Source organism: Cetorhinus maximus, chromosome 4 (assembly GCF_964194155.1).
Source record: "Cetorhinus maximus chromosome 4, sCetMax3.hap1.1, whole genome shotgun sequence".
Taxonomy (NCBI): Eukaryota; Metazoa; Chordata; class Chondrichthyes; order Lamniformes; family Cetorhinidae; genus Cetorhinus; species Cetorhinus maximus.
This window is the reverse complement of record NC_135882.1, coordinates 34,240,515-34,266,678: the sequence shown is the minus strand read 5'-3', so window position 1 is coordinate 34,266,678 and position 26,164 is coordinate 34,240,515. Positions and strand designations below refer to the sequence as shown.

Here is a 26,164-nt window from a genome sequence, read left to right as displayed (position 1 = left end):
GCAGTATTCCACACCCTGCTGTCTAAAGTAGCAGAGGCACAGATGAAAAGGAAGTAGGCCATGAATGATTGTTCCACCCCCTTTCTGGGCTTGATTGAGTTTTTTTAAATTACTCATTAGATGAGTTAATCACTGGCAAGGCCAGCATTTATTGCCCATCTTAACTGCCCTTGAAAAGGAGAACCTTTTACCACTGGTAATGGTTTCTGATGCAACTGAATGGCACTTCAGAGTCAACCACTTTGCTGTGGGTCTGGAGACACATTATAGGCCAAACTAGGTAAGGATGGAAGATTTCCTTCCTTAAAGGGCATTAGTGAATCAGATGTGCTTTTACCACAATCCAGTAGTTTCATGATTGCTATTACTGATACTAGCTTTTTATTCCAGGTTTATTTAATTAACTGAATATACTGTGATGAGATTGAACTCATGTCTCTGGACCATTAGTCCAGGCCTTTGGATTGCATAGCTAGTAGCATAACCATTATGCTACTGTAATCATTAATAATGATGTACGGAAGTAATGACAACTATCACATTTGTGCAAGAATTAGAGGAAAGGCTTGCGTTTACCAATTGACTTTTTGTCTCTCCTTTATAATTACAATAATTTGCTTACCCTTGTACTACAATCTAAATTTATGAATGGGTTCATGCAAAAATAGACTTAAAGATTTGCTACAAAATTATTGTACTAATGGATTTCTGCTATCTAATGATAATGACTAATACTATCACAGATAGTAACCAGTTGGAATTTTCCTTTCCTTTTTCTTTGAATATTTGATCTATTGAAAAAAATGAACTAATTTATTGACAAACATCCATAGTAACAATTTAATACCGTAATCAAAGTTTCACTACATTCGAAGACAATTAGAAGCCCTTATGTAAAGAAAAGAAAGGTGCGTTGGTGAATAAGCATCTCAAAAAATTGATTGCTGATCTATCTATCTAACTACAGCTTTTTGTACGTTTCATGAAGGGGACACATTTACTGTAAACTGTTATTCTACCCATACTAGTCAACTTTGAGCATTGTGTTTTGTTATTTAGGTGATGAAGATGGCAGTAGGGAAACAGCAGAATCAGATGGGGAAAAGCCAGGCCGATCTAATTTGGAGCTGGAAGACTGGAATGGACCAGGTACATCTCAGCATTCCACCATCTATTTTTATTTCTATTTTGCTGCTATTCTGAATGATATTTTGTAAGAGGATTAAATTACCTGTTGTGGCTGATTGTTAAAATTTGTATCCTAAGCCCTGGGGAAAAAAGGCTTGTGTTGAATTTGCTTTTGAATCTTTGTATTAATATGTAGCAGACATAGAAGGTCACATAACGTGCTGTGTGATGTACTATAAGTGCCATTTTAAAAACTGAGGATACTCTCATTTGAGGAGAGGAAATTTGTTTTTGCCAAACCAATTACTAAAGTGGTAAAAATAGATGTCTGACTCTGACCAACTCTGTGCACGAAGAAAATCAGCCTTTTTTTAAACTGCATTTAAGGGATTCAACCCAAGTTTTAATAATTCTCATCAATTTGATCCAAATGCGTGAAGTCCATCAAGACTGAAACCAAATTGGAGCTGCTGAAGTGCCTGTCAAAAAACAGTGACCAAAGAAAATTTCCATATACCAAAGAACTCTGAACCTGATCCTTCATAGTTCATGGGGGCCAGGAGAAGTGCCTCCAGGATTGTGCCCTCAGGGCTTTGGGGGTGCCTATTCCCCAACTCTGGCTGAAGGTTCCAAAAACATTGGTGTAAGTTGACTGTTCCAGAGGAGGTGCTGGGCTCTCACTCCACCTTTAACCCTGCAAGAGAACATTTTGGCTGACTAAATGACAACTTTAATCAGTAAAATAAAATTTTACACACACCCTTAACCTGGGTGTTCAAGCCCCAAACCTGGCCTGCACCCTCCAGGTAGACCCTACTTCCACCAGTTTTCATGAGGTGAGACCAATATCCCCAACTAAAGGCCAGGGCACAGTAATTCTCAACTAAGAGTGTTGTGTCCCTGGTCTCAATTCTTCCCCCACCATCGATACTGCCAAGATATGTCCTGTCCACAAAAAGCAGGACAAATCCAACCCAGCCAATTACCGCCACATCAGTCTACTCTCGAAGAGCAAAGAGATGGAAAAGGTTGTCGACAGTGCTATAAAGCGGCACTTACTCAGCAATAACCTGCTCAGTGATGCTCAGTTTGGGTTCCGCCAGGGCCACTTAGCTCCTGACCTCATTACAGCCTTGGTCCAAACATGGACTAAAGAGCTGAACTCACCAGGTGAGGTGAGAGTGCCTGCCCTTGACATCAGGGCAGCATTTGACCAAGTATGGCATCAAGATACCCTAGCAAAACTGGTGTTAATGGGATTCAGGGGGAAGCTCTCCACTGGTTGGAATCATGCCTGGCACAAAGAAAGATGGCTGTGGTTGTTGGCAGTCAATCATCTCAGCCCCAGGGTATAACTGCAGGAGTTCCTTGGGGTAATGTCCTAGGCTCAACCATCTTTAGCTGCTTCATCAATGACCTTCCCTCCATCATAAGGTCAGAAGTGAAGATGTTTGCTGATGCTTACATAATGTTCAGCATCATTCATGTCTCCTCAGATGCTGAAGCAGTCCATCTTCATATGACAACATTCAGGCTTGGGCTGTTAAGTGGCAAGTAACATTCACGCCACACAAGTGCCAGACAATGGCCATCTCCAACAAGAGAAAATCCAACCATCTTCCCTTGACATTCAATGGCATTACCATTGCTGAGTACCCCACTATCAACTTCTTGGGGATTACCATTGACCAGAAACTGAACTGGCCCAGCCATATAAATACTGTGGCTACAAGAGCAGGTCAGAGGCTGGGAATTTTGCACAGAGCAACTCACCTCCTAACTCTACAAGCCTGCCTACCACCCACAAGGCACAAGTCAAGCATGGGATGGAATACGCTCCACCTGCTTGGATGAATGCAGCTCCAACAATACTATCACCAAGATGCACTGCAACAACTTATTAAGGTTCCTTTAACAGCACCTTGTAAACCAGCGACCTGTACCACTTAGAAGGGCAGGGCAGCATATGCAGGGGAACACCACCACCAGGAAGTTCCCCTCCAAGCCACACACCATCCTGACTTGGAACTATATCACCATTCATTCACTGTCGCTGGTTCAAAATCCTGGAACTCCTTCCCTAACAGCACTGTGGGTGTACCTTCACCGCATGGACTGCAGCAGCTCAAGAAGGCAGCCCACTACCACCTTCTCAAGGGCAATTAGGGATGGGCAATAAATGCTTGCCTAGCCAGCAACACCTACATCTCATGAAAGAATTAAAATAAACAAAAACAACAATTTGTCATGGAGCAACTTTAAACGCAATAAAAGATGCAGAGGCTTCACAAAAGCATTATAAAACAACTTTGATACCAAACTGCATTGTTGTAGATAACCAAAAGCTTTGTCAAGGAGGTAGGCTTTAAGGGCTGTGTTAAAGGAGGAAAGAAGCTTTAGGGAGGGAATTCCAGAACTTGGGGCTTGAACAGCTGAAAGCAAGGCCACCAGTGGTGTGGAACTTTTAAAATTGGGGATGCTCTAAAGCCCAAAATTAGAGGAGCACATGTATCTCTGAGGGCTGTTGGGATGGAGGAGACGACAGAGATGAATAGGATTTGGTGCAAGTTAAGACAAGGGCAGGAGAGTTTTGGATGATCTCAAATTTATTAAGGGTATAATGTAGGAGAAGAGCTCGGGGTGCTTTGGAATAATTAAGTCCAAAGGTAACAAAGGCATGGAAGAAGGTTTCAGGTACTAAATGAGCAAGGGCAGAATTGGGTAATGTTACTGAGGTAGAAATGGGCCGATGGTGCAGATATGTGCTTGAAATTGAAACTGAGCAACCATTGTTTTTGGCCCCGGCTCACAACTTTGTCCCCTAACTCCATCCCTCTCCCTCACAACAGTCCGAGATTCAGTCAGTCTGTTCACAACCTTGGTGTCACATTTGATCCTGAGGTGAATTTCCAACCTCATATTCGTGCCGTATCTAAGATTACGTATTTGGACCTCTGTAACACCACCCGACTTCACCTCTGTCTCTGCTCATCTGCTGCTGAAACCCTCACTTTTGCTTTCATTACCTCTAGACTGGACTATTCTTATCACTCCTGGCTGGTTTCCCACAATCTCCTCTTCGTAAACTTGCATTCATCTGAAACTCTGCTTCCCGTGTCTTAACTCACAACAAGTCCCATTCCCCTATCACCCCTGTCCTTGCTAAGCTACATTGGCTCCCAGTCAAGTAATGCCTTGGTTTTAAAATTCTCAACCTTGTCTTCAAATCCCTCTATGGCCTTGCCCCTCCCTATCTTTGTAATCATCTCCAACCCCACAACTCTTTGAGATACCTGTGCTCCTGCAATTCTGGCCTCTTCTGCATTCACAATCATAATTGCACCAGCACTGGTGGCTATGCTTTCAGTTGTCTAGGCCTCAAGCTCTGGGATTCCCTCCCTACACTCTCTGCCTCTTCTACCTCAATTTCCTCCTTTAAGACATATCCTAAAACCCACTGCTTTGACTAAGCTGTTGGTCTTCTGACCTATCTCCTAATGTAGCTCAATATCATACTTTGTTTTATAATGCTCCTGTGAAGCACCTTGGGATATTTCATTATGTTAAACGCATTATATAAATATAAGTTACTGCTGTTGTTGAAAGCTCACATCGGGATAAAATATAACACCAAGGTTGCGAACAGCCTGGTTCAGGCTCAACAGTTGCCAGGGAAAGGGATGGAGTCTGTGGCTCGGGAAGTGAGGTGTGGGTGAAGAGTGGTCCAGGAAAGTGATTGGTATTGTGGGAGTAGCGAGGGTATGTGAGATGGCAAGCTCTAAGCTATGGTTGTGAATAAAGTTTGGGTAGTTTACACGGAGGGGAGAGAATATGATGAATTGGAGGTTGAAGTAACCTAAAATGAGAAGTTATCCGTGTACGTGCTAGGGAGGACAACAGTGGTGATAGTTTGTTGAGAAAATCGGCAGAGTAATTGGGTGGGCAGTGGAGAATGAGGATTTTGAATGAGATATTCAGAGTGGAGAGTGCCAAAGGGGTAAGGGAACAGACCAAGGTCTGGTTTGGTGATAAGAACCACACCACCACTGCAATAGTCTGGTTGAGGCAAATGATAAAATGTGGGGAGACTTCTGTTAAGAGGAAGATGTCATTATCCCTCAGCCAGATTTCCATTAACGTCATCCACAATAAGTTCATGGAATTCAAGCACTTTGTTCACAAGTGAATGTCTGTTCTGGAAGGAGATGAATAGCGGTTGGTGAGTTCTAATCCGCTAGCAGAGTCCACGATATCAGAACTGGGTAGGTTCAAGGGAGGGAGGATATTGGCAAGATCAGCCCTCAGCCTATGTTCTGGGTGGGTAGGTCAGGCAGAGAGTAGTATGAAGCAGTGGGGGTTGCTGCTTGTAAGGAGGCAGCGACGAGCACCTCAGTGGGCCTTTGGAGGATGCCTGGAGAGGCACAGAGAGAAGTTGTAGATATTTCTAAGAGAGAGTCAAGCCAGGGATGGCAGCAACAGAATAGGAAGGTTGAGGAGCACTCAAAGGCTGGGATTTTTAAAAATTTATTCTTGGGATGTGAGCATCACTAGCGAGGCTAGCATTTATTGCCCATCCCCTAATTGCCCTTGAGAAGCTGGTGGTAAGCTGTTTTCTTGAACCACTGTAGGGTACTGTTAGGGAGGGAGTTCCAGGATTTTGAGTCAGTGACAGTGAAGGAATGATGATATACTTCCACGTCAGGAAGGTGTGTGACTTGGATGGGAACTTGCAGGTGGTGGTGTTCCTAGACGTCAGCTGCCCTTGTCTAGGTGGTGGAGATTGTTAGTTGAAAGGTGCTTTGGAAGGAGCCTTGGTGCACTGCAGCAGTGCATCTTGTAGATGATACACACAGCTGCCATCATGCACCAGTGGTAGAGAGAGTGAATGATTAAGGTGGTGGATGGGGTGCCGATCAAGCAGGTTGCTTTGCCTTATATAGTGCTGGGCTTCTTGAGTGTTATTGGAGCTACACTCAACAAGCAAGTGGAGAGTATTCCATCACATTCATGACTTGTGGCTTGTAGATGGTGGACTGGCTTTGGAGAGTCAGGTGATGAGTTACTTGCCACAGAATTCTGAGCCTCTTGCTCTTGCAGCCACAGTATTTATGTTGCTGGTCCGGTTAGCTTTCTGGACATTACTAATCCTCAGGATGTTGATGGTGGGAGATTCAGTGAAGGTAAATCCATTGAATGTCAAGGGAAGATGGTTAGATTCTCTCTTGTCGGAGATTGTCATTGCCTGGCACTTATGTGGTGCGAATGTCACTTGCCACTTATCAGCCCAAGTCCGAATGTTGTCCAGGTCTTGCTACAAATGGACACGGACTGTTTCAGTATCTGAGGAGTTGTGAATAGTACTGAACATTGATGTACAATCATCAATGAACATTCCAACTTCTGACCTTATGTTGGAGCGAAGATCATTGGTGAAGCAGTTGAAGATGGTTGGGCCTAGGACATCTACCCTAAGGAACTCCTGCAGTGATGTCCCAGGGCTGTGATGATTGGCCTCCAACAACCATAACCATCTTCCTTTGGACTAAGTAGGATTTCATCTAATGGAGAACTTTTCCCCTGATTTGCATTGACTTCAATCTTGCTAAGGCTCCTTGATACCACACTTAATGTCAAGGGCAGTCATTCTTACCTTACCTCTGCCATTTAGTTCTTTTTGCCCAAGTTAGGATCAAGGCTGTAATGAGGTCTGGAGCTGAGTGGCTCTGGCGCAACCCAAATTCAACAATGATGAGCAGATTGTTGCTGAGTAAATGTCATTGGATAGCATTGTCAATGACATCTTCCATCACTTTGATAATGATTAAGAGTAGAGTGATGGGACAATAATTGCTGGATTATTTTTGTCCTGTTTTTTTTGTGGACAGAATATACCCGGGAAATATTCCACACTGTCAGGTAGGTGCCAGTGTTGTAGCTGTACCAGAACAGCTTGGCTAAGGGCACAGCTAGTTCTGAAGTACATGCCTTCAGTACTTTAACAAGGATGTTGTCAGGGCCCATCAACTTTGCTTTATCCAGTGCCGTGAGCTGTTTTTTATGGTGTGAATGGAATTGACTGAAGACTGCCACCTATGATAGTGGGAACCTCAGGAGGCCGAGATGGATTATCCTCCCGGCACTTCTATTTGAAGGTGGTTGCAAATGCTTCAGCCGTCTCTTTTGCCCTGATGTGCTGGGTTCTCCCATCACTGAGGATGGAGATGTTTTTGAAACCTCTCCCTCTCGCTAGTTATTTAATTATCCACCACTATTCACGACTGGATGCGGCTGGACTGCAGAGCTTTGATTTGATCAGTTGGTTGAGGGATCACTTAGCACTATATTTATAGAATGATGTTTCTGTGTTTAGCATGCATGTGGTCTTGTATTGTAGCTTCACCAGGTTGACACCTCATTCTTTGGTATGCTTGGTGCTACTCCTGGCATGCTCTCCTACATATCTCATTGAACCAAGGTTGCTCCCCTGGCTTGATGGTAATGGTAGAGTGAGCTATATGCTGGACCATGAAGTTACAGATTGTGGTTGAGTACAATTCTGCAACTGCTGATTGCCCACAGCCCCTTATAGATGCCCAGTTTGAGTAGTTTTGATTTGTGAAGGCAGCGTACCTTAAAGGGGAGAAATGAAAGAAGGTATGATGACAGGGAAAGGGTCTTGGAGGGGTAAAGAAAAGAGAATTTAAAAAGAGGGGGAATCAATTACAGACCTTTAGTATTGTGTAATTTGAATTATTCATCAGCACAGACACGAAAGGCGGTATGGCCTCCTTCTGCGCTGTAACCATCCTATTGTTCTATGATAAAAGACATGTTTCCACTCCATAGGTGGATAAAATGGAAATTTGAAAAGAAACATTCATTTCAGAATAGATCAGATAGATGGTTAAAGGAAGGGGTAGGCAGGTTAGGGTGTGAAAGTGTTGTGGGAACACAATAGCCACATGAAATTAGCACTGCTGCTCATGTGGAGAATAAGCACTAATGGGACCTCATTGAGGTTTCTGTGTCTAATTTCTTTTTTTTGTTGGCTTTTCAACCTATCCTATTGTACCACACAAAGTCTAATTTGAATATATTTTGCTTGTTTGATAATGTATTAAGAAATGTGAGTGTTTACTATGAAATATAATGGTTTCAGAAGAGGAGTGAAACATGAAGGATAAATTTAGTGATCTTAGTGAGAGCCATGGTGGAAAGGGAATGTGTTAGAGAACTGGCAATACAGTGTTCTCACTTTAACATGTGCTCTATGAGAGGGTAGCTCCCTGCTGGGACCTGTGGGGTTGAATATGTTACCTTGATAATTTTAGTGTGTTTTTGAGTAGAGTTTAATTGTAGTTCAGTAAAAATATCCATTATTAAAGTTTAAATATTCTGGAGAATCAGCAGTGACATTAATTTTTGTTACCTATGTTATGCTATCTATTTCTGGTTTATGTGATTTACAGCAGTGTGCACCAGCAATTGGTGGTATTACCAATGCATAGGTTGCCGAAGACATGAAACTTGTCAATTGGGTAAACAATGGGGAGGCTGGTAACAGACTTCAGAAGGATATTCAGACTTCAGAAGACTGTTGACGTGGGCAGACACAGAGAAGGTGAAACTTAAAGCAGTGAAATTTGAAGTAAGGAAGAATGAGGAGCGGAAATTTGAAATAAATAATAAAATTTTAAAGGGGGTGCAGGAACAAAGAGATCTGGGGCTTATGTACTCAAATCTTTGACTGTGGTAAGATGAGTTGAGAAGGCTGTTTTAAAAAAAACACTCGTTCCTGGGCTTTATAAATAGAGGCATACATAGAGTACAAAAGCAAGGAGGTTATGCCAAACCTTTACAAAGCACAGTTAGCCCTCAATTCTACAGGGATGTAACATTATGCCATCTGGACGATTTCTGACATTGGCATTTGGAAATCTGCCACTTTAAACATATTCTTTCAGGCTGGTACAGGGCTTAAAAAAATCACAACTCTGCTGTCAGTGAAAACAGGAGTGGCTAGAGTTGTATTTGGAGGAGCAGCGAGTGTGGAATAGATGGAGCTGCTCTTACAATCAGAGATTCTGTTTCTCCCACACTGGCTGCTCCAGCTCCTCCAATCATGGGTTCCCTCCTTCTTACTTATGCTGCCTCTCCAGATACAGAATCTTTGATTAGCGGAGCACCAAGGGCGGGTGAGAGGGAATCCGTGATTGGTGGAGCTGGAACAGCGAGCGTGGGAGAAACTGAATCTGTAATTGGAGGAGCAGTTCCATCTCCCGTGCTTGCTGCTTCTGAAATCACAATTCTGGCCAGTCCCAGGAGACTTTCAGCTTGTCCTCTCCTACTGCCCAGCCATCAATGTTGGTGGCTGAAACAGGGACTTCCTCATCCCTCTTTTTGGTCCCCCTGCTCCTCAGGCACCTTGTCCCTGTTTTGCAGCTCCAGTAGCACCTACTACCAGCTCTCCGGCCTACTCTCGCAGTCGGCAGCCAGGGTGAAGTAATCGTCTTGGGTATAGAGGCCCATCAGGTACTTGCAGTAGGCCCTCTTGTTAATGTTGAAGCGCTCTCCAGGTGGACCAAACACTTGGGAGTGCCTGCATTGTGTCTCCATTTCTTCATGTTCTCATAGTACCCCAGCTCACTTTGAACTATCAGTTATTAAGTTATCAGTGACTTTGGTCATTATTCTCTTTAAGACTTAGATTTCAGCTTCTTCTCTGTTCTGTTAATATTGGTAAGAAACTTGGTTTATGAGTGAGACTATGGTAAAAGTAAAGGCAATGATTCACATAAGGCGTGTTTAAACCACTTTTACAGTCTGCTATACCACCGGCCATAGAGGATCTGCATGTTGGAAGTTGGCAGCACTAGCACAATATAAAAGTGGCTTCAAAATCTGAATTGATAAACATGGTCCACCTAGTTTCAAGTGAAGTTTAATAGCTTCTTTCATCAATATTCCCTATACCCTGTCGGGGCTAGGATTTAATTTTGCATTGTCAACAAAATGTTTTTAGATGAGAAAAGCTTCTTTGTTAAAATCTTTCTCACTCACTATTATTGCTGGTTGGACATTTTATCCTTGCAAACCAAAGTATGCTATTTGATAGGTAAATTTTAAAATTATCCGAACTCATTGAAGACAGAACTTTAATTCGAGGGGGTTGAATTTAAGAAGTGGTTACTGCATGTAATAGGAGTACTTTTTGTGTGATTAAAAACAGAAAATGCTGGAAAAGCTCAGCAAGTCTGGCAGCATCTGTGGAGAGAGAAACAGAGTTAACATCTTGAGTCCGTATGACTCTTCTTCAGAGTTGATTTGTGTACTGTTTGCGTGACTGCATAGTATCTTCACAGTAGTTCTCTCTTTCTTTTTATCTCTCTTTAGCTTTTCCTCCTTCTCTTCCCTACCCCCTCCCTACTTTCATCATTTCTAAATGTGGATTAAACTGTTTTCCAGTAAATTAGATTATGCTTGAATATAACATTTAGTTGCTGAAATCCCAGTATAAACATAAATACCTAACCTTCCAATGATTTTAAACTTCTCAAGACTAAGATAATTGGATCTTTTCTGAGGTATTAGAACTGCTTATTTCACAATAATTTTAAAATTCCACTCATTTGGAGTGGCTTAGAAGCATTTGCATTTCACCAAAGACGAAACACTCAACCCTGATTCTAGACACCACACTTTAGGAAAGATGTCAAGGCCTTAGAGAGGGTGCAGAGAGATTTATTAGAATGGTAGCAGGGATGCGTGCCTTCTCTTATGCGGAGAGACAGAAGAACCTGGAGATGTTCTCTTTAGAGTAGATAAGGTCAAGAGAAGATTTGGTAGAGATGTCCAATATCATGAATGGTTTTGATAGAGTAAATAAGGAGAAACTGTTTCCAGTGGTAGACGGAACAGTAACCAGAGGACATCGATTTTAAGTAGCTGGTAAAAGAACTAGAGGTTACATGAGGAAACTTGTGTTCAGACAATGAGTCACTGTGATCTGGGTTGCACTGCTAAAAAATACGATGGAAGAAGACTCAATTGGATAAGAACTTAAAGTGAAAAAAATTACAGGGCAATGGGAAAAGAGCAGGGAAATGGAACTAATTGGATAACCGTACCAAAGAACCAGCACTGGCACAATGGACCAAATAATTCTATAGGATTCTGAAGTACACCGGTAGGAGAAAACTCCACTGAATTGTTTAAAATTGTGCAATAAAAGGAGATTCTTTAAAATTCACACCCACATTTTTACAAGTTATACACTTTACAACACTCAGTAGCTCATTTGTCTCTTGTTTGTTCTTCGAGGTGAAGTTGGCCATGTTCATCTTCTGTGGTGTTTGGTAGGGTTCTGGTGGATGTGTACATGACTACTAAGGCCGATCGGCACCTGGAATGGTCTGCTGTAAATAGTGCAAGGTACCGCAGATGATTGAGTTTTGGATGAGTTACTGGCTCAGGATTTCCTCTTGTGTTTTCTCTGCCCCTGTTATGCCCTTGCTTTTGAAGATGACTGTGCCGTTTTGTTTATATTAATTGGTTCAAGTCTTTGTTTCAGTAAAAGCACATTTTACAATGCACTACAGCTTTCGTAATTATTACATTGTGCAAAAGTTTTATTTTTCTCCTGATGAGAGAGATCTGCATTGGAGAAGAAATTTTTTTTCCACATTTCACACACTGTATCCACATTATCAGGTATACCCAAATCAGGTGTATGACAGGATAAAACTCCACTGATTCTACCTCAACAATATACCTCAATCTCAACCTAAGAAGAGAATGCATACTGCTGCACAGTGACATTTCTATTCTGCACAATTTGCAAAGCCAATTGTTCTTGGCTTTCTGTGACAAAGTTGTGTGCAATTTTATGTAATGGATGTGTGTCCATTAAAGATTGGATTGAAAGTGGTCCTAACTTCTTTCACTAAGGACCCGGAGAGAGAGAGAGAGAGGGATAGAAAGGTATAACTTTCATCCTGTGCAAGACTGAAGGAGCAATTCAAGATTGTTCATGTATGATTCCATATCTAATTAAATTACATAATGGCTGCTTGAACTGCACTTCAAAATTCTGTACCAAACTGAAATGGGTGCAGACCACCAATAATGAAGATTTGCATGCTGCTATGGAATTATCTCCAAGAGTATCAGTTATAATCTAAAATCCTATCACTGCATGTATAAGTTTAAATTCGGATTTAACTATTAGTTGAACTAAGAATGTTGAAACAAACTATGGGAGATGTGCAAATTCCCCTTTGGTATTTTCACAGAGATTTTGCAAAACTTTCTGGGCAAAATTTTGCCCTCGGGTGGGCGTGGCGGGCAGGCCCGGGGATGGTCGCGAAGCGGACCACTGCCCGCGATCAGGCCCTGACATGGATTTCACGCTGGCTGGCCAAAGAACGGCCAACCAGCGTGAAACACACCCTGCAGCACTCAGCACTGCCAGCATGGGGGTGGGAGGAGCGCGAGCGCGGAAGTGTGTGCATGCGCGAGGGTGTGCGCAGTAAAAGCTCCCTGAGACACAGAGCTGCCTCAGAGAGCTAAAGATTTTTAACAATAAAAACAAACATATTAAAAATAATGAAAACATGTTCTTTCATGTCACATGAGCAGTGACGTGTTAAATATAAGTGTTAAAAGTTTAAACATTTTTTTAAATCACTGGTCGAAGCCTCATCCTGCCTGTGGATGAAGTTTCGCCAAAAATGCAAAGGCCACTTGGCCTTTTTGCCTGTCCACCAACCGAACAGTTGGATGGGCAGCAAAAAATTTGAGTCAATTAAGGGGCCTTAATAGGCTGCTTAATTAATAGTGGGCGTGGGTCCGACTTCCACGCGTGCCTGCCGACCGAAATATCGTGCAAGTGTGCGATAACATCGAGGCGCTTGCCCGATGTCATCGTGCGTCATTTTATGCTTGTTTGGGTCGGGCACACCCGCCCGACGAGCGAAAAATTCTGGCCTCTGTGTTCGGCACTCATGGGTCAACTTTGTGAAACATTTGTAGTATTCAGCTGACTGAATTTCATAATACTATCTAATTTAAAAATTGCAATAAGTCTGAACTGGATTCAAAGTGGACTGCTAAATATGAAAGGGCTTTTAGCTGGAAGTTTTCCACCCAGTAAGCTTTATAATACTGAAGCAACTCTCATTTACTTATAACTACTTTTAAAAGAGTGACTTTTTTTTCCCTCTTGCCAATTTGTGTCTCTAATTTTCTCCTGTTTTGTTTCCTGAAAGTGTACACCCATTATGCAGTATAGTACTCAAAGCCCTTTGGTACTTTAGCCATGTGGCCATTCTTCAAATGTGAGCCTTCACACTAAATAGAGTGTTTTCCCAATTGTGTGCTCCTGGATGGGAGCCTCTCTAACTGGTAGTGCTATTAGAAATTAAGCTGCACACAATTTTCTGACCATTTAAATTAATGCAGAGCACCAAATAAGTTCAGGGTGGGAAAGGCTCCCTGCCGGAGTTTGAAATTGGAAAACTACCCCCTGAATGCCGGTAGACTATTCAACAGGAAGTTATAATGGCTGAGCCTGATTCTGTTCTTACTCAGTAGCCACACTTTTCTGCAAGGATCACTGGTAAGTGATTAAGCGTGGGGTCCTGAATGATATCTTTTGCTCTATCTTGGAGATTCTGAGACCAATTATAGCTCCCCTGACTTTGACCTAGCTGCTGTGAAAGCATGTGACTTATGTGACCTAACACCACACCAGGCAATGTACTTCCCCACAAAGGCCTCGGTGACCTCCAATTAATCTTTTTGCTGTGAGATAGTTTTTACATTCCAAGCAATCAAGATGAAGTTAAAATATTAATTTTGCTAAAATTAAGCAACAAAGTATTTGTCGGTTTTAAAAGATGAGTCTCTTAAGCTGTATGCTATGGCTTTCAGTTTTTCAAACTCTGGCTGCCCTGTATTACACATTGTACCTTTTAAGATCTTTACAGACAATAATGTACTTCAAGAAAAATAGGCTTGTTTGTATTGTTTCTGATATTTTCAAAAGTTTTTTGAGAATAACTGCCACCATCTGCAGTAATTTATATTTGTTTAGATATTGATGTAAACTTGATTATACAATGATGACCTCACATAATATGGATAAACTTGTGGTCTCAACTTTGTGTGCAATGTATGAAATGTATCCAAACAATCATTAGAATGAGAACAGTATCTTCTTGAATGGATCCCCAAGGACATTTTTCAAACCAGCTATGAGATCCCTTTGTACACTGGAGAAATAACTAAGCATTCTATTATTATCTCTGAAAGATTGTGCCCCGTTCCTGAAAAATTTAGAAATTTAAAGAGATAGGACAAGGTAATAGTGCAGGGCAGCAATATGAGTGATGATAAACAGATTGTGACAGGAAGGGACAGAGCATACAACCATAACAGTGCACCAGAAAATAGGGTCAGAGTAGGGAACAGTGGTAGAAAGACAAAATTAAAGACTCTTTATCTCAATGCACACAGAATTCATAACAAGTTGATGCTGGCACAAATAGAAATACATGGATATGAAATGATACATGGTTGCAAGGTGACCAAGACTGAGAACAGAATATTCAGAGGTACTTGACATTTTTGAAGATAGGCAGAAAGGAAAATGAGGTAGGGCTAGTACAGTAGAGTAATGATCTTGGCTCAGAAGATGAAAATGTAGAATCAGTTTGATTGGAGATAGGAAATAGCAAGGGAATGAAGTCACTGGTGGGAGTAGTCTATAGCCACCCCCTGACAATAGCTACACTATAAGTCAGAGTATAAATCAAAAAATAATGGAGACTTGTAACAAAAGTATTGTAATAATTGTGGGCGACTTTAATCTCCATATAGATTGGCAAATCAAATTCGCAAAAGTAGCCTTGAGGACAAGTACATAGAGTGGATCCCAAATAGTTTCTTAGTATAATAACTTGTGGAACCAACCAGGGAACAGACTATTTTAGATCTGATAATGTGTAATCTGACAAGGTTAATTAATTATCTCATTGTAAATGGTCCTCAGTGGAAGACTGATCATAACATAATAGAATTTTGCATTCAATTTGAGGGTGAGAATCTTAGGTATGACACCAGTGTCTTAAACTTAAATAAAGGCAATTACAAAGTTATAAAGACAGAGCTGGATAAAATGGACTGGAGAAATAGATTAAAAGTTATGGTAGATAAGCAGTGGCAGACATTTAAGGACATATTTCACATTTCTCAACAAAGATGCCATTGAGAAAGAAAGGTTCCATAAGAAGGATGAACCACCTGTGGCTAACTCAGGAAGGATGGTATCAAATTGAAATAAATGGCATAAATGTTGTGAAGTTTCGTGGTGGGACAAAAAATTGGGAACATTTTAGAAACCAGCAAAGGATGATTAAAACAAGACTGATTCCAGGCAGCAGTCCTATTACCTATTCCTTGGGGGTCCAGCAGGCTAACTGCAAAATTCTAGTTGGCCTCTGTTAATTGGTCTGAAATGGCCATTTACTTACCTCATCTGGCTATCCATCATTTGCAGGCAGGTTTCACTGCCAACCCCCATCCCACCTCCAGGAAAATGATCTGGGGACAAAATGGTGTTGGCAAATCGAAATGCCGACCAGCGACACAAATTATTGCATGCCCCTGCTTCCATGCTCACCTCAATATGGGGCTAAAAATCCTGCTTAGCGAATGGATTGGCTGCAATCTTCCAAAATTCCCTTAATTCTGGATAGGGCCCAGCAGACTGGAAAACCACAAAAGGAACACCCTTATTCAAGATAAAAGAGAGATAGAAAGTAGAAAACTATAGGCCAGTTAGCCTAAAATCAGTCATTAGGAAAATGCTGGAATCCATTATTAAATAAATATTAACCAGACATTTAGGAAATCATAATACAATCAGCAGAGTCAACTTAGTTTTATGAAAGGAAAATAGTGTTTGACAAGCTTATCAGAGCTTTTTGGAGATGTAATGGGCAGGATAGATAAAAGAAAACCAGTAGATGTAGTGTATTTGGATTTCCAAAAGGAATTTGATAAGATTCTGCATAAGGTTACTACACGAAATAAGAACTTATGATATTGGAGGTAAAATATTAGCATGGTTAGAGGATTGGCTAACTAACAGGAAACAGAGTCTGGATAAATGGACCATTTTTAGATTGGCGAACTGTAACTAGTCGGGTGTCACAAGGATCAGTGCTGGGGCCTTTCCTACTTACAATCTATATTAATGACTTGGATGAGGGGGCTGAGTGTATTCTAGCCAATTTTGCTGGCCATACAAAGATAGATGAGAAAGCAAGTTGTGAGGAGAACACAAAAGAGTCTACAAAGGGATATAAATAGGCTAAGTGAATGGGCAAAATTTTGTCGGAGTATAAAATGGGAAAATGTGAGGTTATCCACTTTGGCGGAAGAATAGAGAAACAAAATATTATTTAAATGGAGTAAGACTGGGTATCTTCGTATATGAAACACAAAACATTAACAAGTAGTTAGGAAGACAAATAGAATGTTGGCTCTTATTGCAAAGAAGAATGGAGTATAAAAGTAAGGAAGTTTGCATGCACTTTTGGTTTTGTTATTTAAATAGGGATATATTTGTATTGGAGGTGGTTTAGAGAAGATTCATTAGATTGATTCCTAGAAGGATGGGGTTGTCTTTTGAGGAAAGGTTAGCAAGTTGGGCCTACACTCATTGGAGTTTCAAAGAATGAGAGGTGATCTCATTGAAACATGTAAGATTCTGAGGAAGCCTAACAGGGTAGATGCTGAGGGAATGTCCCCCTGTCATGGGAGAATCCAGAACTTGGGGCATAGTTTCAGAATAAAAGTTTTCTCATTTAAGATAGAGATGATGAGGAATTTCTACTCTTTAGAATTCTTTGTCCCAGGGAGGTGAAGGCTGAGTCATTGAATATATTCAAGGCTGAGAGACAGATTTTTGAACTATAGGGCAGTCAAGGATGATGGGGAACAGGTGGGAAAGTGGTCCTCCTATCCTATCTTAAAATCTGGAGAATGAGTCAAAAGTACTCCAGGCTATCCAGTCCCTCACCAGTCATATGTGGGCCCTGAGAGTGAGCATTGATAGGCTATACATGGGTTTAGGCTTGACTAATAGTCCTCAACTTGCATCCATATAAATACACTTTTCCCATAGAGATCATTGAACAGTAATCATGAGTGGCAATCTTTCTGTTTTAAATTTGTTAAATTCAGCCCAATGGAAAGGGCAGTCATTGATACAATGACATAACTAATATATGAATATATGCAAGGTTCTATATATCTTGGTCTAAAACAAAAGATTAGATGCCACTCATTGCATTTTGCTGTCTCAGATTAACACATGCATGGGCTCCACTCATAGCAGTAAAATTTCACAGAGCAGCAAAAGACAACAACCTTAAGTGGCACAACAAAAACCTTCATATGTGTTTTATAAGCTAAACAACAGCACAGGAATAGAGTCTGGAGATTCACTGGTTTAGTTAATGAGATACGGCACTCGAGCGCAATCTGGGCATTCACTGGCTAAGTTAATGAGATACAGCTTGGGATCGCAGTCTGGGGCACTGAAGCACAAGCTGTTGATTCACTGGCTCAATAAAATACAGCACCGATCACAGTCTGGGACATGGAGCATAGTTTGTGGATTCAGCTGACCTCATAAACCATTCGAGCATGGCTAATAGTTTATGACATCATCTGGAGCTCACGCCACCAAATATGCCTGATGCCAGCGGGCATGGATGATTCCGCCTTATTTCTAAGTCTAGCATAAGCTCCAGTTAGTTCTCCTGGGCCTCGAGCCTGCCTGCCATTCATCTTCAAAGGGACTGCTGGAGGCCATTCAAAAAAAATGCCTTAAAACTTTCAAAACTTTTTTTTTTGTGGCATTTGAAGGAGCCTTCCTGGTTCCGCAAAACAACAGTGGCCTGCTGCTGGCCCCACCTTTTGGCCCCTTCCTTCTGATTGACTCCTGATTGCTTCGTTGTCATTGCATACTGATGGAATTGTGATTAATTTGGGTTGGCACTGAATTCAGGGCTATTCTAATGAATGGCTTTTCAGACAAAATGACCAGGAGCTACATGACAATCACAGGTATTAAAGGTGCACGTGAAATTTTCATTTTAGTTCAGAGAAAAAAAATTCCAGTGTGTATTTTTGATAGTTACTCATTTACATATGAATAAAGCCAACCATGCTGACAATTTTCTATATAAAATAACTGAAATCCTTAGCTATGTATCTACAAGTGCTTTTGAATTTTTTGAATGGTTTTTGTTCATTGAAGAAAGCCTGTAGCTTTGTTTTTGAAAGGTAATTTTGGACTTAATTACTGTAATTTTATTTTATAGTCGTTTCTCATGAACACGTGAATATTGGACATCCAGTTTCTTTATCTATCTGTATAATTAAGTCTTGCGCCTGGTGCATGTTATTCCATTAAATATATACATCACCCACAGTATAAAATGCTTATGATCCTTCCAATTTTAAATCTATGTATAGCAAAGAAAATGCTACCATTAACAGCTGGGTGCCAGATACTTTATACATCTCACTAACTGTATAATTGCGCTTTTCTGTTTAAAAGTTACCTATCTGGGACCAGTAGCCATCTGAATCAGAAGGGTGTGGTGTTCAAACCTATTCCAGGGCTTAAGTGCATGAGCTAGACTGACTCTTTGGTACTCACGCTTTGAGTGAATGTTTATTATTAGAGATGCTGTCTTTGAGTGAATTATTAACGTTAGCTCTTTTCCACCTGTTTAGGTGGATGTAAAAGATCACATAACAGTGTCATGGACAACATTTATCCCTCAACCAACACTATTAAAAGCAGAAATAAAAAGAGAAAATGCTGGAAATACTCAACAACTCTGGCAGCATCTGTGCAGGGAGACACAGAGTTAATGGGTAGAATTCTATTGGCCCCTGAGTGGCAGAACCGAGGGGGACCAGTAAAATAGCAGGAAATTACATCAGGATGGCTCTGCAACACAGTCCCTCCGTCCCTCCACCAGGAAAGTTTTGCAGCAGCAGGTCGTGAGGTGGATCGGCTGCTACCTGCTCCAAGGAGGGGCACCACTGATTTGCAAAGCTAAAGGCCCTATTAAGGGCTATCCCATGGGGCAGCCAGCATTTTCTAGATATTTTCATTGGCAGTGACCTCTTTGTAACAGTTCGGGGGTGGTGGGGGTGGGGGTGTGGTCATCAGTGCATGAGGCTCCATGCCCTACAGAGAGGGCTGCGGACAAGAAAGGCAGTCCTAACAATCCAACGAGCCATCCAGAGGTGTTTGCCCTGCAATTGATGGGGTCTTCCCCCCCCTTCCCACCAACCCCCAGCCACCCTGAATTTTAATTTGTACTTATGTCTACAAGAGCACCTCCATTTTGAGGCACCTCCAGGTCTCCGACACAGGTGGGGCTGCTGAGGCTTCAGAACTGCCAGCTCTCTGATTGGGCCGACAGCATCAGGAACTGTCCAACGTCCTTAATTGAATGGTGAGCCTGTAGTGACCATTTAGGTGACTGCTGTTCAGCTTCTTAGAGACAGTTGGTGAAGGAGGGGACAAATAGTCATTCTTTACTCAATTTTAGATTTATTCACAAAGTGAGACATTACAAATGCTAATGCTAAAACCCTAGCTCTACAGCCCACTACCAGTGTCAATGGGCTGAATTTTACCTGCCCCTACTCAGCGTGTTTTCGGTGGGGTGGCACGTAAAATAGGGCAGGTGCCCAGCTGACCAGCTTCCCACCCACCCCCAAGATCACACTTATAACATGGTAGGGTGGCAGACGCCAAAATCAGCAGCCCATCTGCCATATGTAACTAAATAATTAAGGGTCAACTGAGCTTGTTAACAAGCCAATTAACCCCGATATTAGGCTGCCCACGCCATAGTGCGGTTGGCATGGCTGGCGAGCAGGAGTGGGCAGCCCGGTTTTCTTTAAACAAGTTTTGAAAAGGGTGGGAAGGAACGGGGTATTATCTTCGAGGGCTACCCTTGGCGCATAGGGGCATCCCCCCTAAGAGAGTGCACCCCCTTCTTTCCTACCGACCTGGTCTCCAAAGCCCACCCCCTCCATCCTCCCACACCCTCCATTAGCTTGCCAAACCCTCCAGCCCAACACCCAGACTTACCTCTCTCCGGGATCCATCCGGCTGCCTTCTTGGAACTGGTTACAATCCCAGCAGCACCCACGACTGAGCCCTTGGCATTGCCAGGACTGCTGGGGTTGCCAGCCAATTCGATTGGTCGGCAACTCCTGAGGACGGGACTTCCTCCCCTGACTGGGGATGAAGTCCCACTGTGCACCAATTTGGCCCACCAGCAGCGTATTATGACTACAGGGCAGGCTTGCACAGAGCGAGTCTGCTTCCAACGACTTTCCTTTCGTGGCGGGGGGAGGGGGGTGGTGACCAATTTGAAATCACATTTTTATGAGGACGCCATTGTCCAATTTAACAATGGATTCTGTGAAAAAAACCTGATTGTAATTTGTGCTCACTTAGCTGCAGAAATAATTCGAATAATTTTTTGTTTGGTGAAGTACACTAAGATTTTTAATGGGCCAAAACCCTCTGTAAATTTTCATGCTACATGTAGCAACATGCTACATTCGTGGCTAAACTATACAAAGGGAATGTTCCACGTCTATGCTTGGTCAGGCCAGAGCTCACCCTTGTAAATGGACCTTGTAAATGATCTTTCTCCATTTTAGGTTAATCTGACACAACTGATTTCTGATATTTGTTGCAGCCAGGCTACCAAAGTGCCTATGTGCAGACCCAGGAAAACGCCTGTTATTTATGGAATGCACAATTGTAGAACTGTTTCATTGGAATACATTTTATTCATCACATTTGGAGGGTAGTAGTTTTATTTTAGTTTCCAGGATTTCAGCTAAATATATTTCTGGTGCACTTCTCCACTACTGCCATTTAATTTTTACAGCGAGAGAAGTAGTAAAAAATGCCCCCACCAGTGGTTAAAGTGGCAATGGTTATCACCATCTCCAACCCTGCTCACACATGGGGCAGGATTTTCCCCTCATCCCCAGGAGTGGTCACAAAACAGACCGCCGCCTGTGATTGTGACCGTGGATTCACATTGGTTGGACAATTAATGGCCAGCCAGCGTGAAAGGTACGCTGAAACACTCAGTGCTGCCAGGGTGCGGGCGTGAGGAGGCGAGCGCAGAAGGCTGCCCATACGTAGGCACAGAGCTGCCTCAGGGAGCTGAAGAATTAGACGCTGACCAATAAAGATTTTAAAAATAAAATAAACATCCCCACATGTGATTCAGTTGCATGAAGAGGGACATGCTTGAAATGACGGCAAAATTTTTTTACCTGTTTTATATTTGCTGTTGGAAACCTCATCTCGCCCGTGGATGAGGTTTTGTTAAAAATGCAAAGGCCACCAGGCCCATTCGCCCACCAACTAAATGGTTGAGTGGGCAGTAAAAAATACAAATTAATTACTTGCTTAAGGACTGTAATAGGCCTCTTAACTGTCGGTGGGCATGCTGCTGACTCTCGCAGGCGCCCGCCGACTGAAAGATCGCGATAGTGTGCGATGACATCGGGACACTCGCCAGACATCAGCGCGTGTGATTTTACACGATCAGGTCAGGCATGTGCCCACCCAATGAACTTAAAATCATGCCCATGGTTTATTTAAAAGGAATAAAATTAATATAAAGCCATCTTCAGGGTTTTTTTTTTGTAAAAAGGAAGATTGAAATATATGAGACTTGCAAGTTAATGGCACGATATATGGCCTTAGAGTTATATCTTAATATTGAAATCAATTGAATTTCTCAACATTGTTTGTTTTTTTTTGTTTGGCATGCCCCTACCCCCATACCAACAAGGTACCAAGTTAGGATTAGTGGGGAGTAAGATATCATTAAAATATAATTAAATAATTGCAGCAACATAGATCACGCCAGAGTTACTTGGTAATGGTTTACCAGATTAAGTTTAGCCCATGCAGTTTTATGATACAGCTGGTCACGGTAACTTTACCCATCGCAGAATGCTCTACTCAGTGGTGGAAATCAGTGAATTCATTTCTTCTTTATGCTGTGCTATGTGGCATAGAACACTTGGGAGAGGAAAATCCCTCCATATGAATTACTGAACTGAAAGCTTCGACAGCATGTCTCTTTTTTTCAGCAATACTCAGGTTCTAAACTAAAAGGATTAATTCAAAATACTAAAACAACTAGTAGATCTGTGCTGTTGTTCCCAGTAAATCACAGGATACGCTGTTTCATAATGATAGAATTGTTACACTATTTAACGCACAATGTATTAATAAGTTGGGAAATGTTTGTTTCAAAGAGCTTTCCTGATAGGTGCGAAAGGGTCGATCTTGAGGAAAGCTGTCTTTTCCTGTGGTGGAACTTTTATTTAATCTGGCTTTCCTCTCCAGGCCACATATTTTGAGTGCACCACATCATAAACCCTTACACTAAACAGGTACATTCTGAGACCACGTACGTTAATTAGAGCTAATTTGCATTACTTGAGAAAGTTTGTTCATAAAATAAAACACTGAAACAGCAAACTGCTAATCCTGTGACTGAGCAAAAGGGAATGGTTCATTGGCCTCTTGATGCTTTATATTAGCAGCTGCTTATGAATCTCCTGATTATCCTCTTGGGAAGAAGCCAGGTTACCAAGTTTTGGGAAAAAAAAAGCAGAAAATGATTGTTTTTCCTTTAAATGCCATCTGAGGTGTAATTGATGTGCACTATGATACAAGCCTTTTTAAAATGTGTACATTTAGATAATTTTTTTTAGCATTCAGTGATTAATAAAATGTTTCACTAGGTGATAAAAAGTTATCATAATATAATAATCTCTACTGAGAACATTTCTTGTCTGAAACATACTTTGAATACTCAGAGCACAATAAGACATCCTTTAAAGATGGAAATGGGTGTTTGTTAATGACCTAGAGAAAAACTTGAAACAAGGAAGTGCTTTAACTGTTCATATCAAAAAATATTTATTTGTTTAACATTGTTGTACTTGTGCTTAGCTCCTCAGTACTGTTAATATTGTGATTAATTTTAAAAATGTCCATCTTACAATATCCTTTAACCATTCATTCGTCTCAAAATGCAACAGTATTCTAACAACATAGCATTGTCCAGTTTTATTTAAAAAAACATGGTTACGTGTAGTCAATAATTAATTGTCACTCTGCTCAGTAGTTGCACAGTTTAATGCAATTTTCATGTAAATTCTTGTTAAGTGTGGTTTCCTGATAAGTGCATAAAATTTCATGGCAAATAGGTTTTACACTTAAGAGGAACTGACTGTAGTACAGAAGATTGATATAATCAGGAAAATCAAATTCCACATTTATCATTAATTTTCACATTTACTTTTAAATCTGTAGAAGTGCATGATAAATTGGAAGGAAATTACCATCGTAGGATAAAGATAAGAGCTGTTTTATGTTAGGAGGCAGAGAGGAGAGACAGGCAGCCTGTACAGACTCAAATAGAAATATAGAAAAGGAATATATTGTATATTTTATTTCGCATTAAAAATTTATCAAAAATATTTTTTCTTTTACATCAAGAGGAATGTAGTAAGAGAATTATGGTTGAAACTGGTGTAAGAAAGTTTTTCTTATTACTTCATCAAATTGCAAGGATTAACTTATGCCTTGCTCTTGACTTCCCTTGGGGTAATATTTCTTGAATGATGTTCATTTGGGGGTGGGGGGAGATTGCTAACATTATTTAATTGTAACACACCCAATATAAGGATCCTAGTAATGTGCATTTGTATTATTTCTCAATTTTTTTTTACATGCCCATATTATCAAAGTACTTTTATCAGGACGGTAACTAAAAATCTGTTTCTTTCGTGCCAGATGATATGGTTCTTTGCATTTGTAACTTCAAACATATAACCCAGCTGGAATGCATAAGCCCACGTATGAGCTAACGTCTGAGCAAGTGTTAAGGTGTAGATTATACAGGTAACATCATTTATTGGATTGCAAACTTCAAGCTATATATCAATGGCTTCAGTTCAAAGAGTTGGAAGTTTGTATGTGAGTTAACATTACAAGTAAGCACTAAGGTGCTAAGGTGTAGAATATGTAAAATAAAAGAGGTGGTGAAATGCAGTAATGGTTATTTCACGTTTGCAGATTCTGATTTTTAAAAAATTATTTTCTAACTTTTCTTCCTTAAATTTCCTCATTTCCTACATGTCTAGTGACTGTGACCCATTCTCTGACTTCACAAATTCTGCTTGGAACGAGGCACCAGGAGATCCATGAAAATAATCTGAGTTAACTGCTCTAATTTTCCTTAGCTCCCTGCAAGGAAATTTAAGGTTAACATTTGAAAACTGCCTTGAAAGGCACAACTAAGAACTTACATTGAATTATAAACAATGGTGATAAATTCTAAAACACTGGTGCTTTGCTTGTGTTTTTTTTTTCTGTATTGCAGCCATGCAATTTGCTTCCACTCATCCATATTCTATGTTACATATTCTAGCTGAACACATTTAGAAAATGGAACAAAGGGTGGAATTTTCCGTGCCCACTGGTGTCAGCATGCTCGGTGGCGTGAACGGACAATATGGCGAGAAGGCCAGAAATTGGTTTCATGATGTCATGAAACCAGTTTGCGATTGACTGCTCAGCCTGTTGTTGGCGGGCCGCATTCCCCGACATTGGGAACCTCATTTTAATACATCTGCGTATCATTTAAGGCCAGGCCGCTGGAATCACCACCCCCCCGCACTCGATCGTCTGTCCACGTTGGCGTGATTGCACGTCGGTGCAGAACACGTCTTGACAAGTGTGACGTGCAGAAGTTGAAACTTACCACTAGGGGATGTCCAGGTGAACATTCACTTCCCCTTCCTTCCCAAAAACCCCACCCCCATTCGCATTCACCTCCCCGGGGAGGTGAAAGGTGATGTCAGGGGGGTCAACAGTGATGGGGCAAAAGAAATCAGTGACTGGGGGAGGGGAAAAAACCAAATCAAGGCTATGTTGTCTAAAACTAAAGTGAAACGACAGTTATGGTAGATGAAATCAGGTGCGGCATGGGAATGTGATCATTGGGTGGGCAGAGAATACGGGTCAGCTCAAATGGACAACTAAAAGCGAACCCCAGCAGGCAGCATTGCAAATGCTCAGGACATTGAGTTGAGTATGACACGTGAAGGATCCGCATGCGTGGGAGAATGCTTGCACAAGGCTCCAAAAGGCCCTGTCAAACGCACACTTCCACCTCCAGGATCACTCATTGGCCAGCTGCTCCCTCTGCATTGACAGGGGACAAGGCTGAGGCGCTCACAGGCAAAGGGGACTCAGAGGGAGAGGACAGCTTCTGAGATACCTGAGTGGATGACCCAGAGGTGTCCAGCTGCTGCTCCTCCTCTCTTCGGCTGTCCGAGGGCCCCGGCCTGACTCCTTGAGGGAAGGAGCATCTGGAGGGACATCGAGGTGCCCCATTTCCCACTCGCGTTGCCACTGCAGGAACTCACCCATGGCTGCCGCTGTGGCATGCAGGTCTGCACATATCTCCATGTTCTGCAAGACCAGGGTCTCCATGGCGTCCGCTATCCTCCCCATGGAGACCTCCATACTTGCACATGTGGGCACCACTTCATCAGAGAGTAGAGAGACACACTCCTCTAACTCATGTGCCACTCTGTTGAGGGCTTCCAACAGCTCTGCGTAATGTTACCCTGTCCTCTGCTGACTCTCCAGGATGAATTAGAAGGTGAAATCTAGAGGTTCGTCATCTGACTCGGACTCACAGATGCCTCTTTCCTAGCAGTCTTCCGAGTGCTGGGGAGCTTGGCTGAAGCAGCTGCCTCCTGCTACGGACATGTGTCCATTGTAGATTGTGAACCCGAGCCTGCTCTAGATCTAGGTCCCACCGATGCACTGGTGGAGGGTGTGGGTAAGCGCTGTGATGGGTCTTCCAGGCTGCAT

The 26,164-nt window shown here is 41.8% G+C and overlaps 1 protein-coding gene across 3 annotated transcripts in view; it reads left to right on the top strand.

Annotated features, from left to right (window-relative positions):
- The window catches only part of zfpm2a (zinc finger protein, FOG family member 2a), a 975,862-nt gene that overhangs the window by 344,668 nt on the left and 605,030 nt on the right, over positions 1 to 26,164 (top strand). For all 3 annotated transcript variants that reach the window (XM_078540069.1, XM_078540070.1, XM_078540068.1), the window contains exon 3: positions 1,060 to 1,149. In XM_078540069.1, the coding sequence (XP_078396195.1) occupies positions 1,060 to 1,149 (90 nt within the window). The remainder of the gene's footprint in view (positions 1 to 1,059; positions 1,150 to 26,164) is intronic.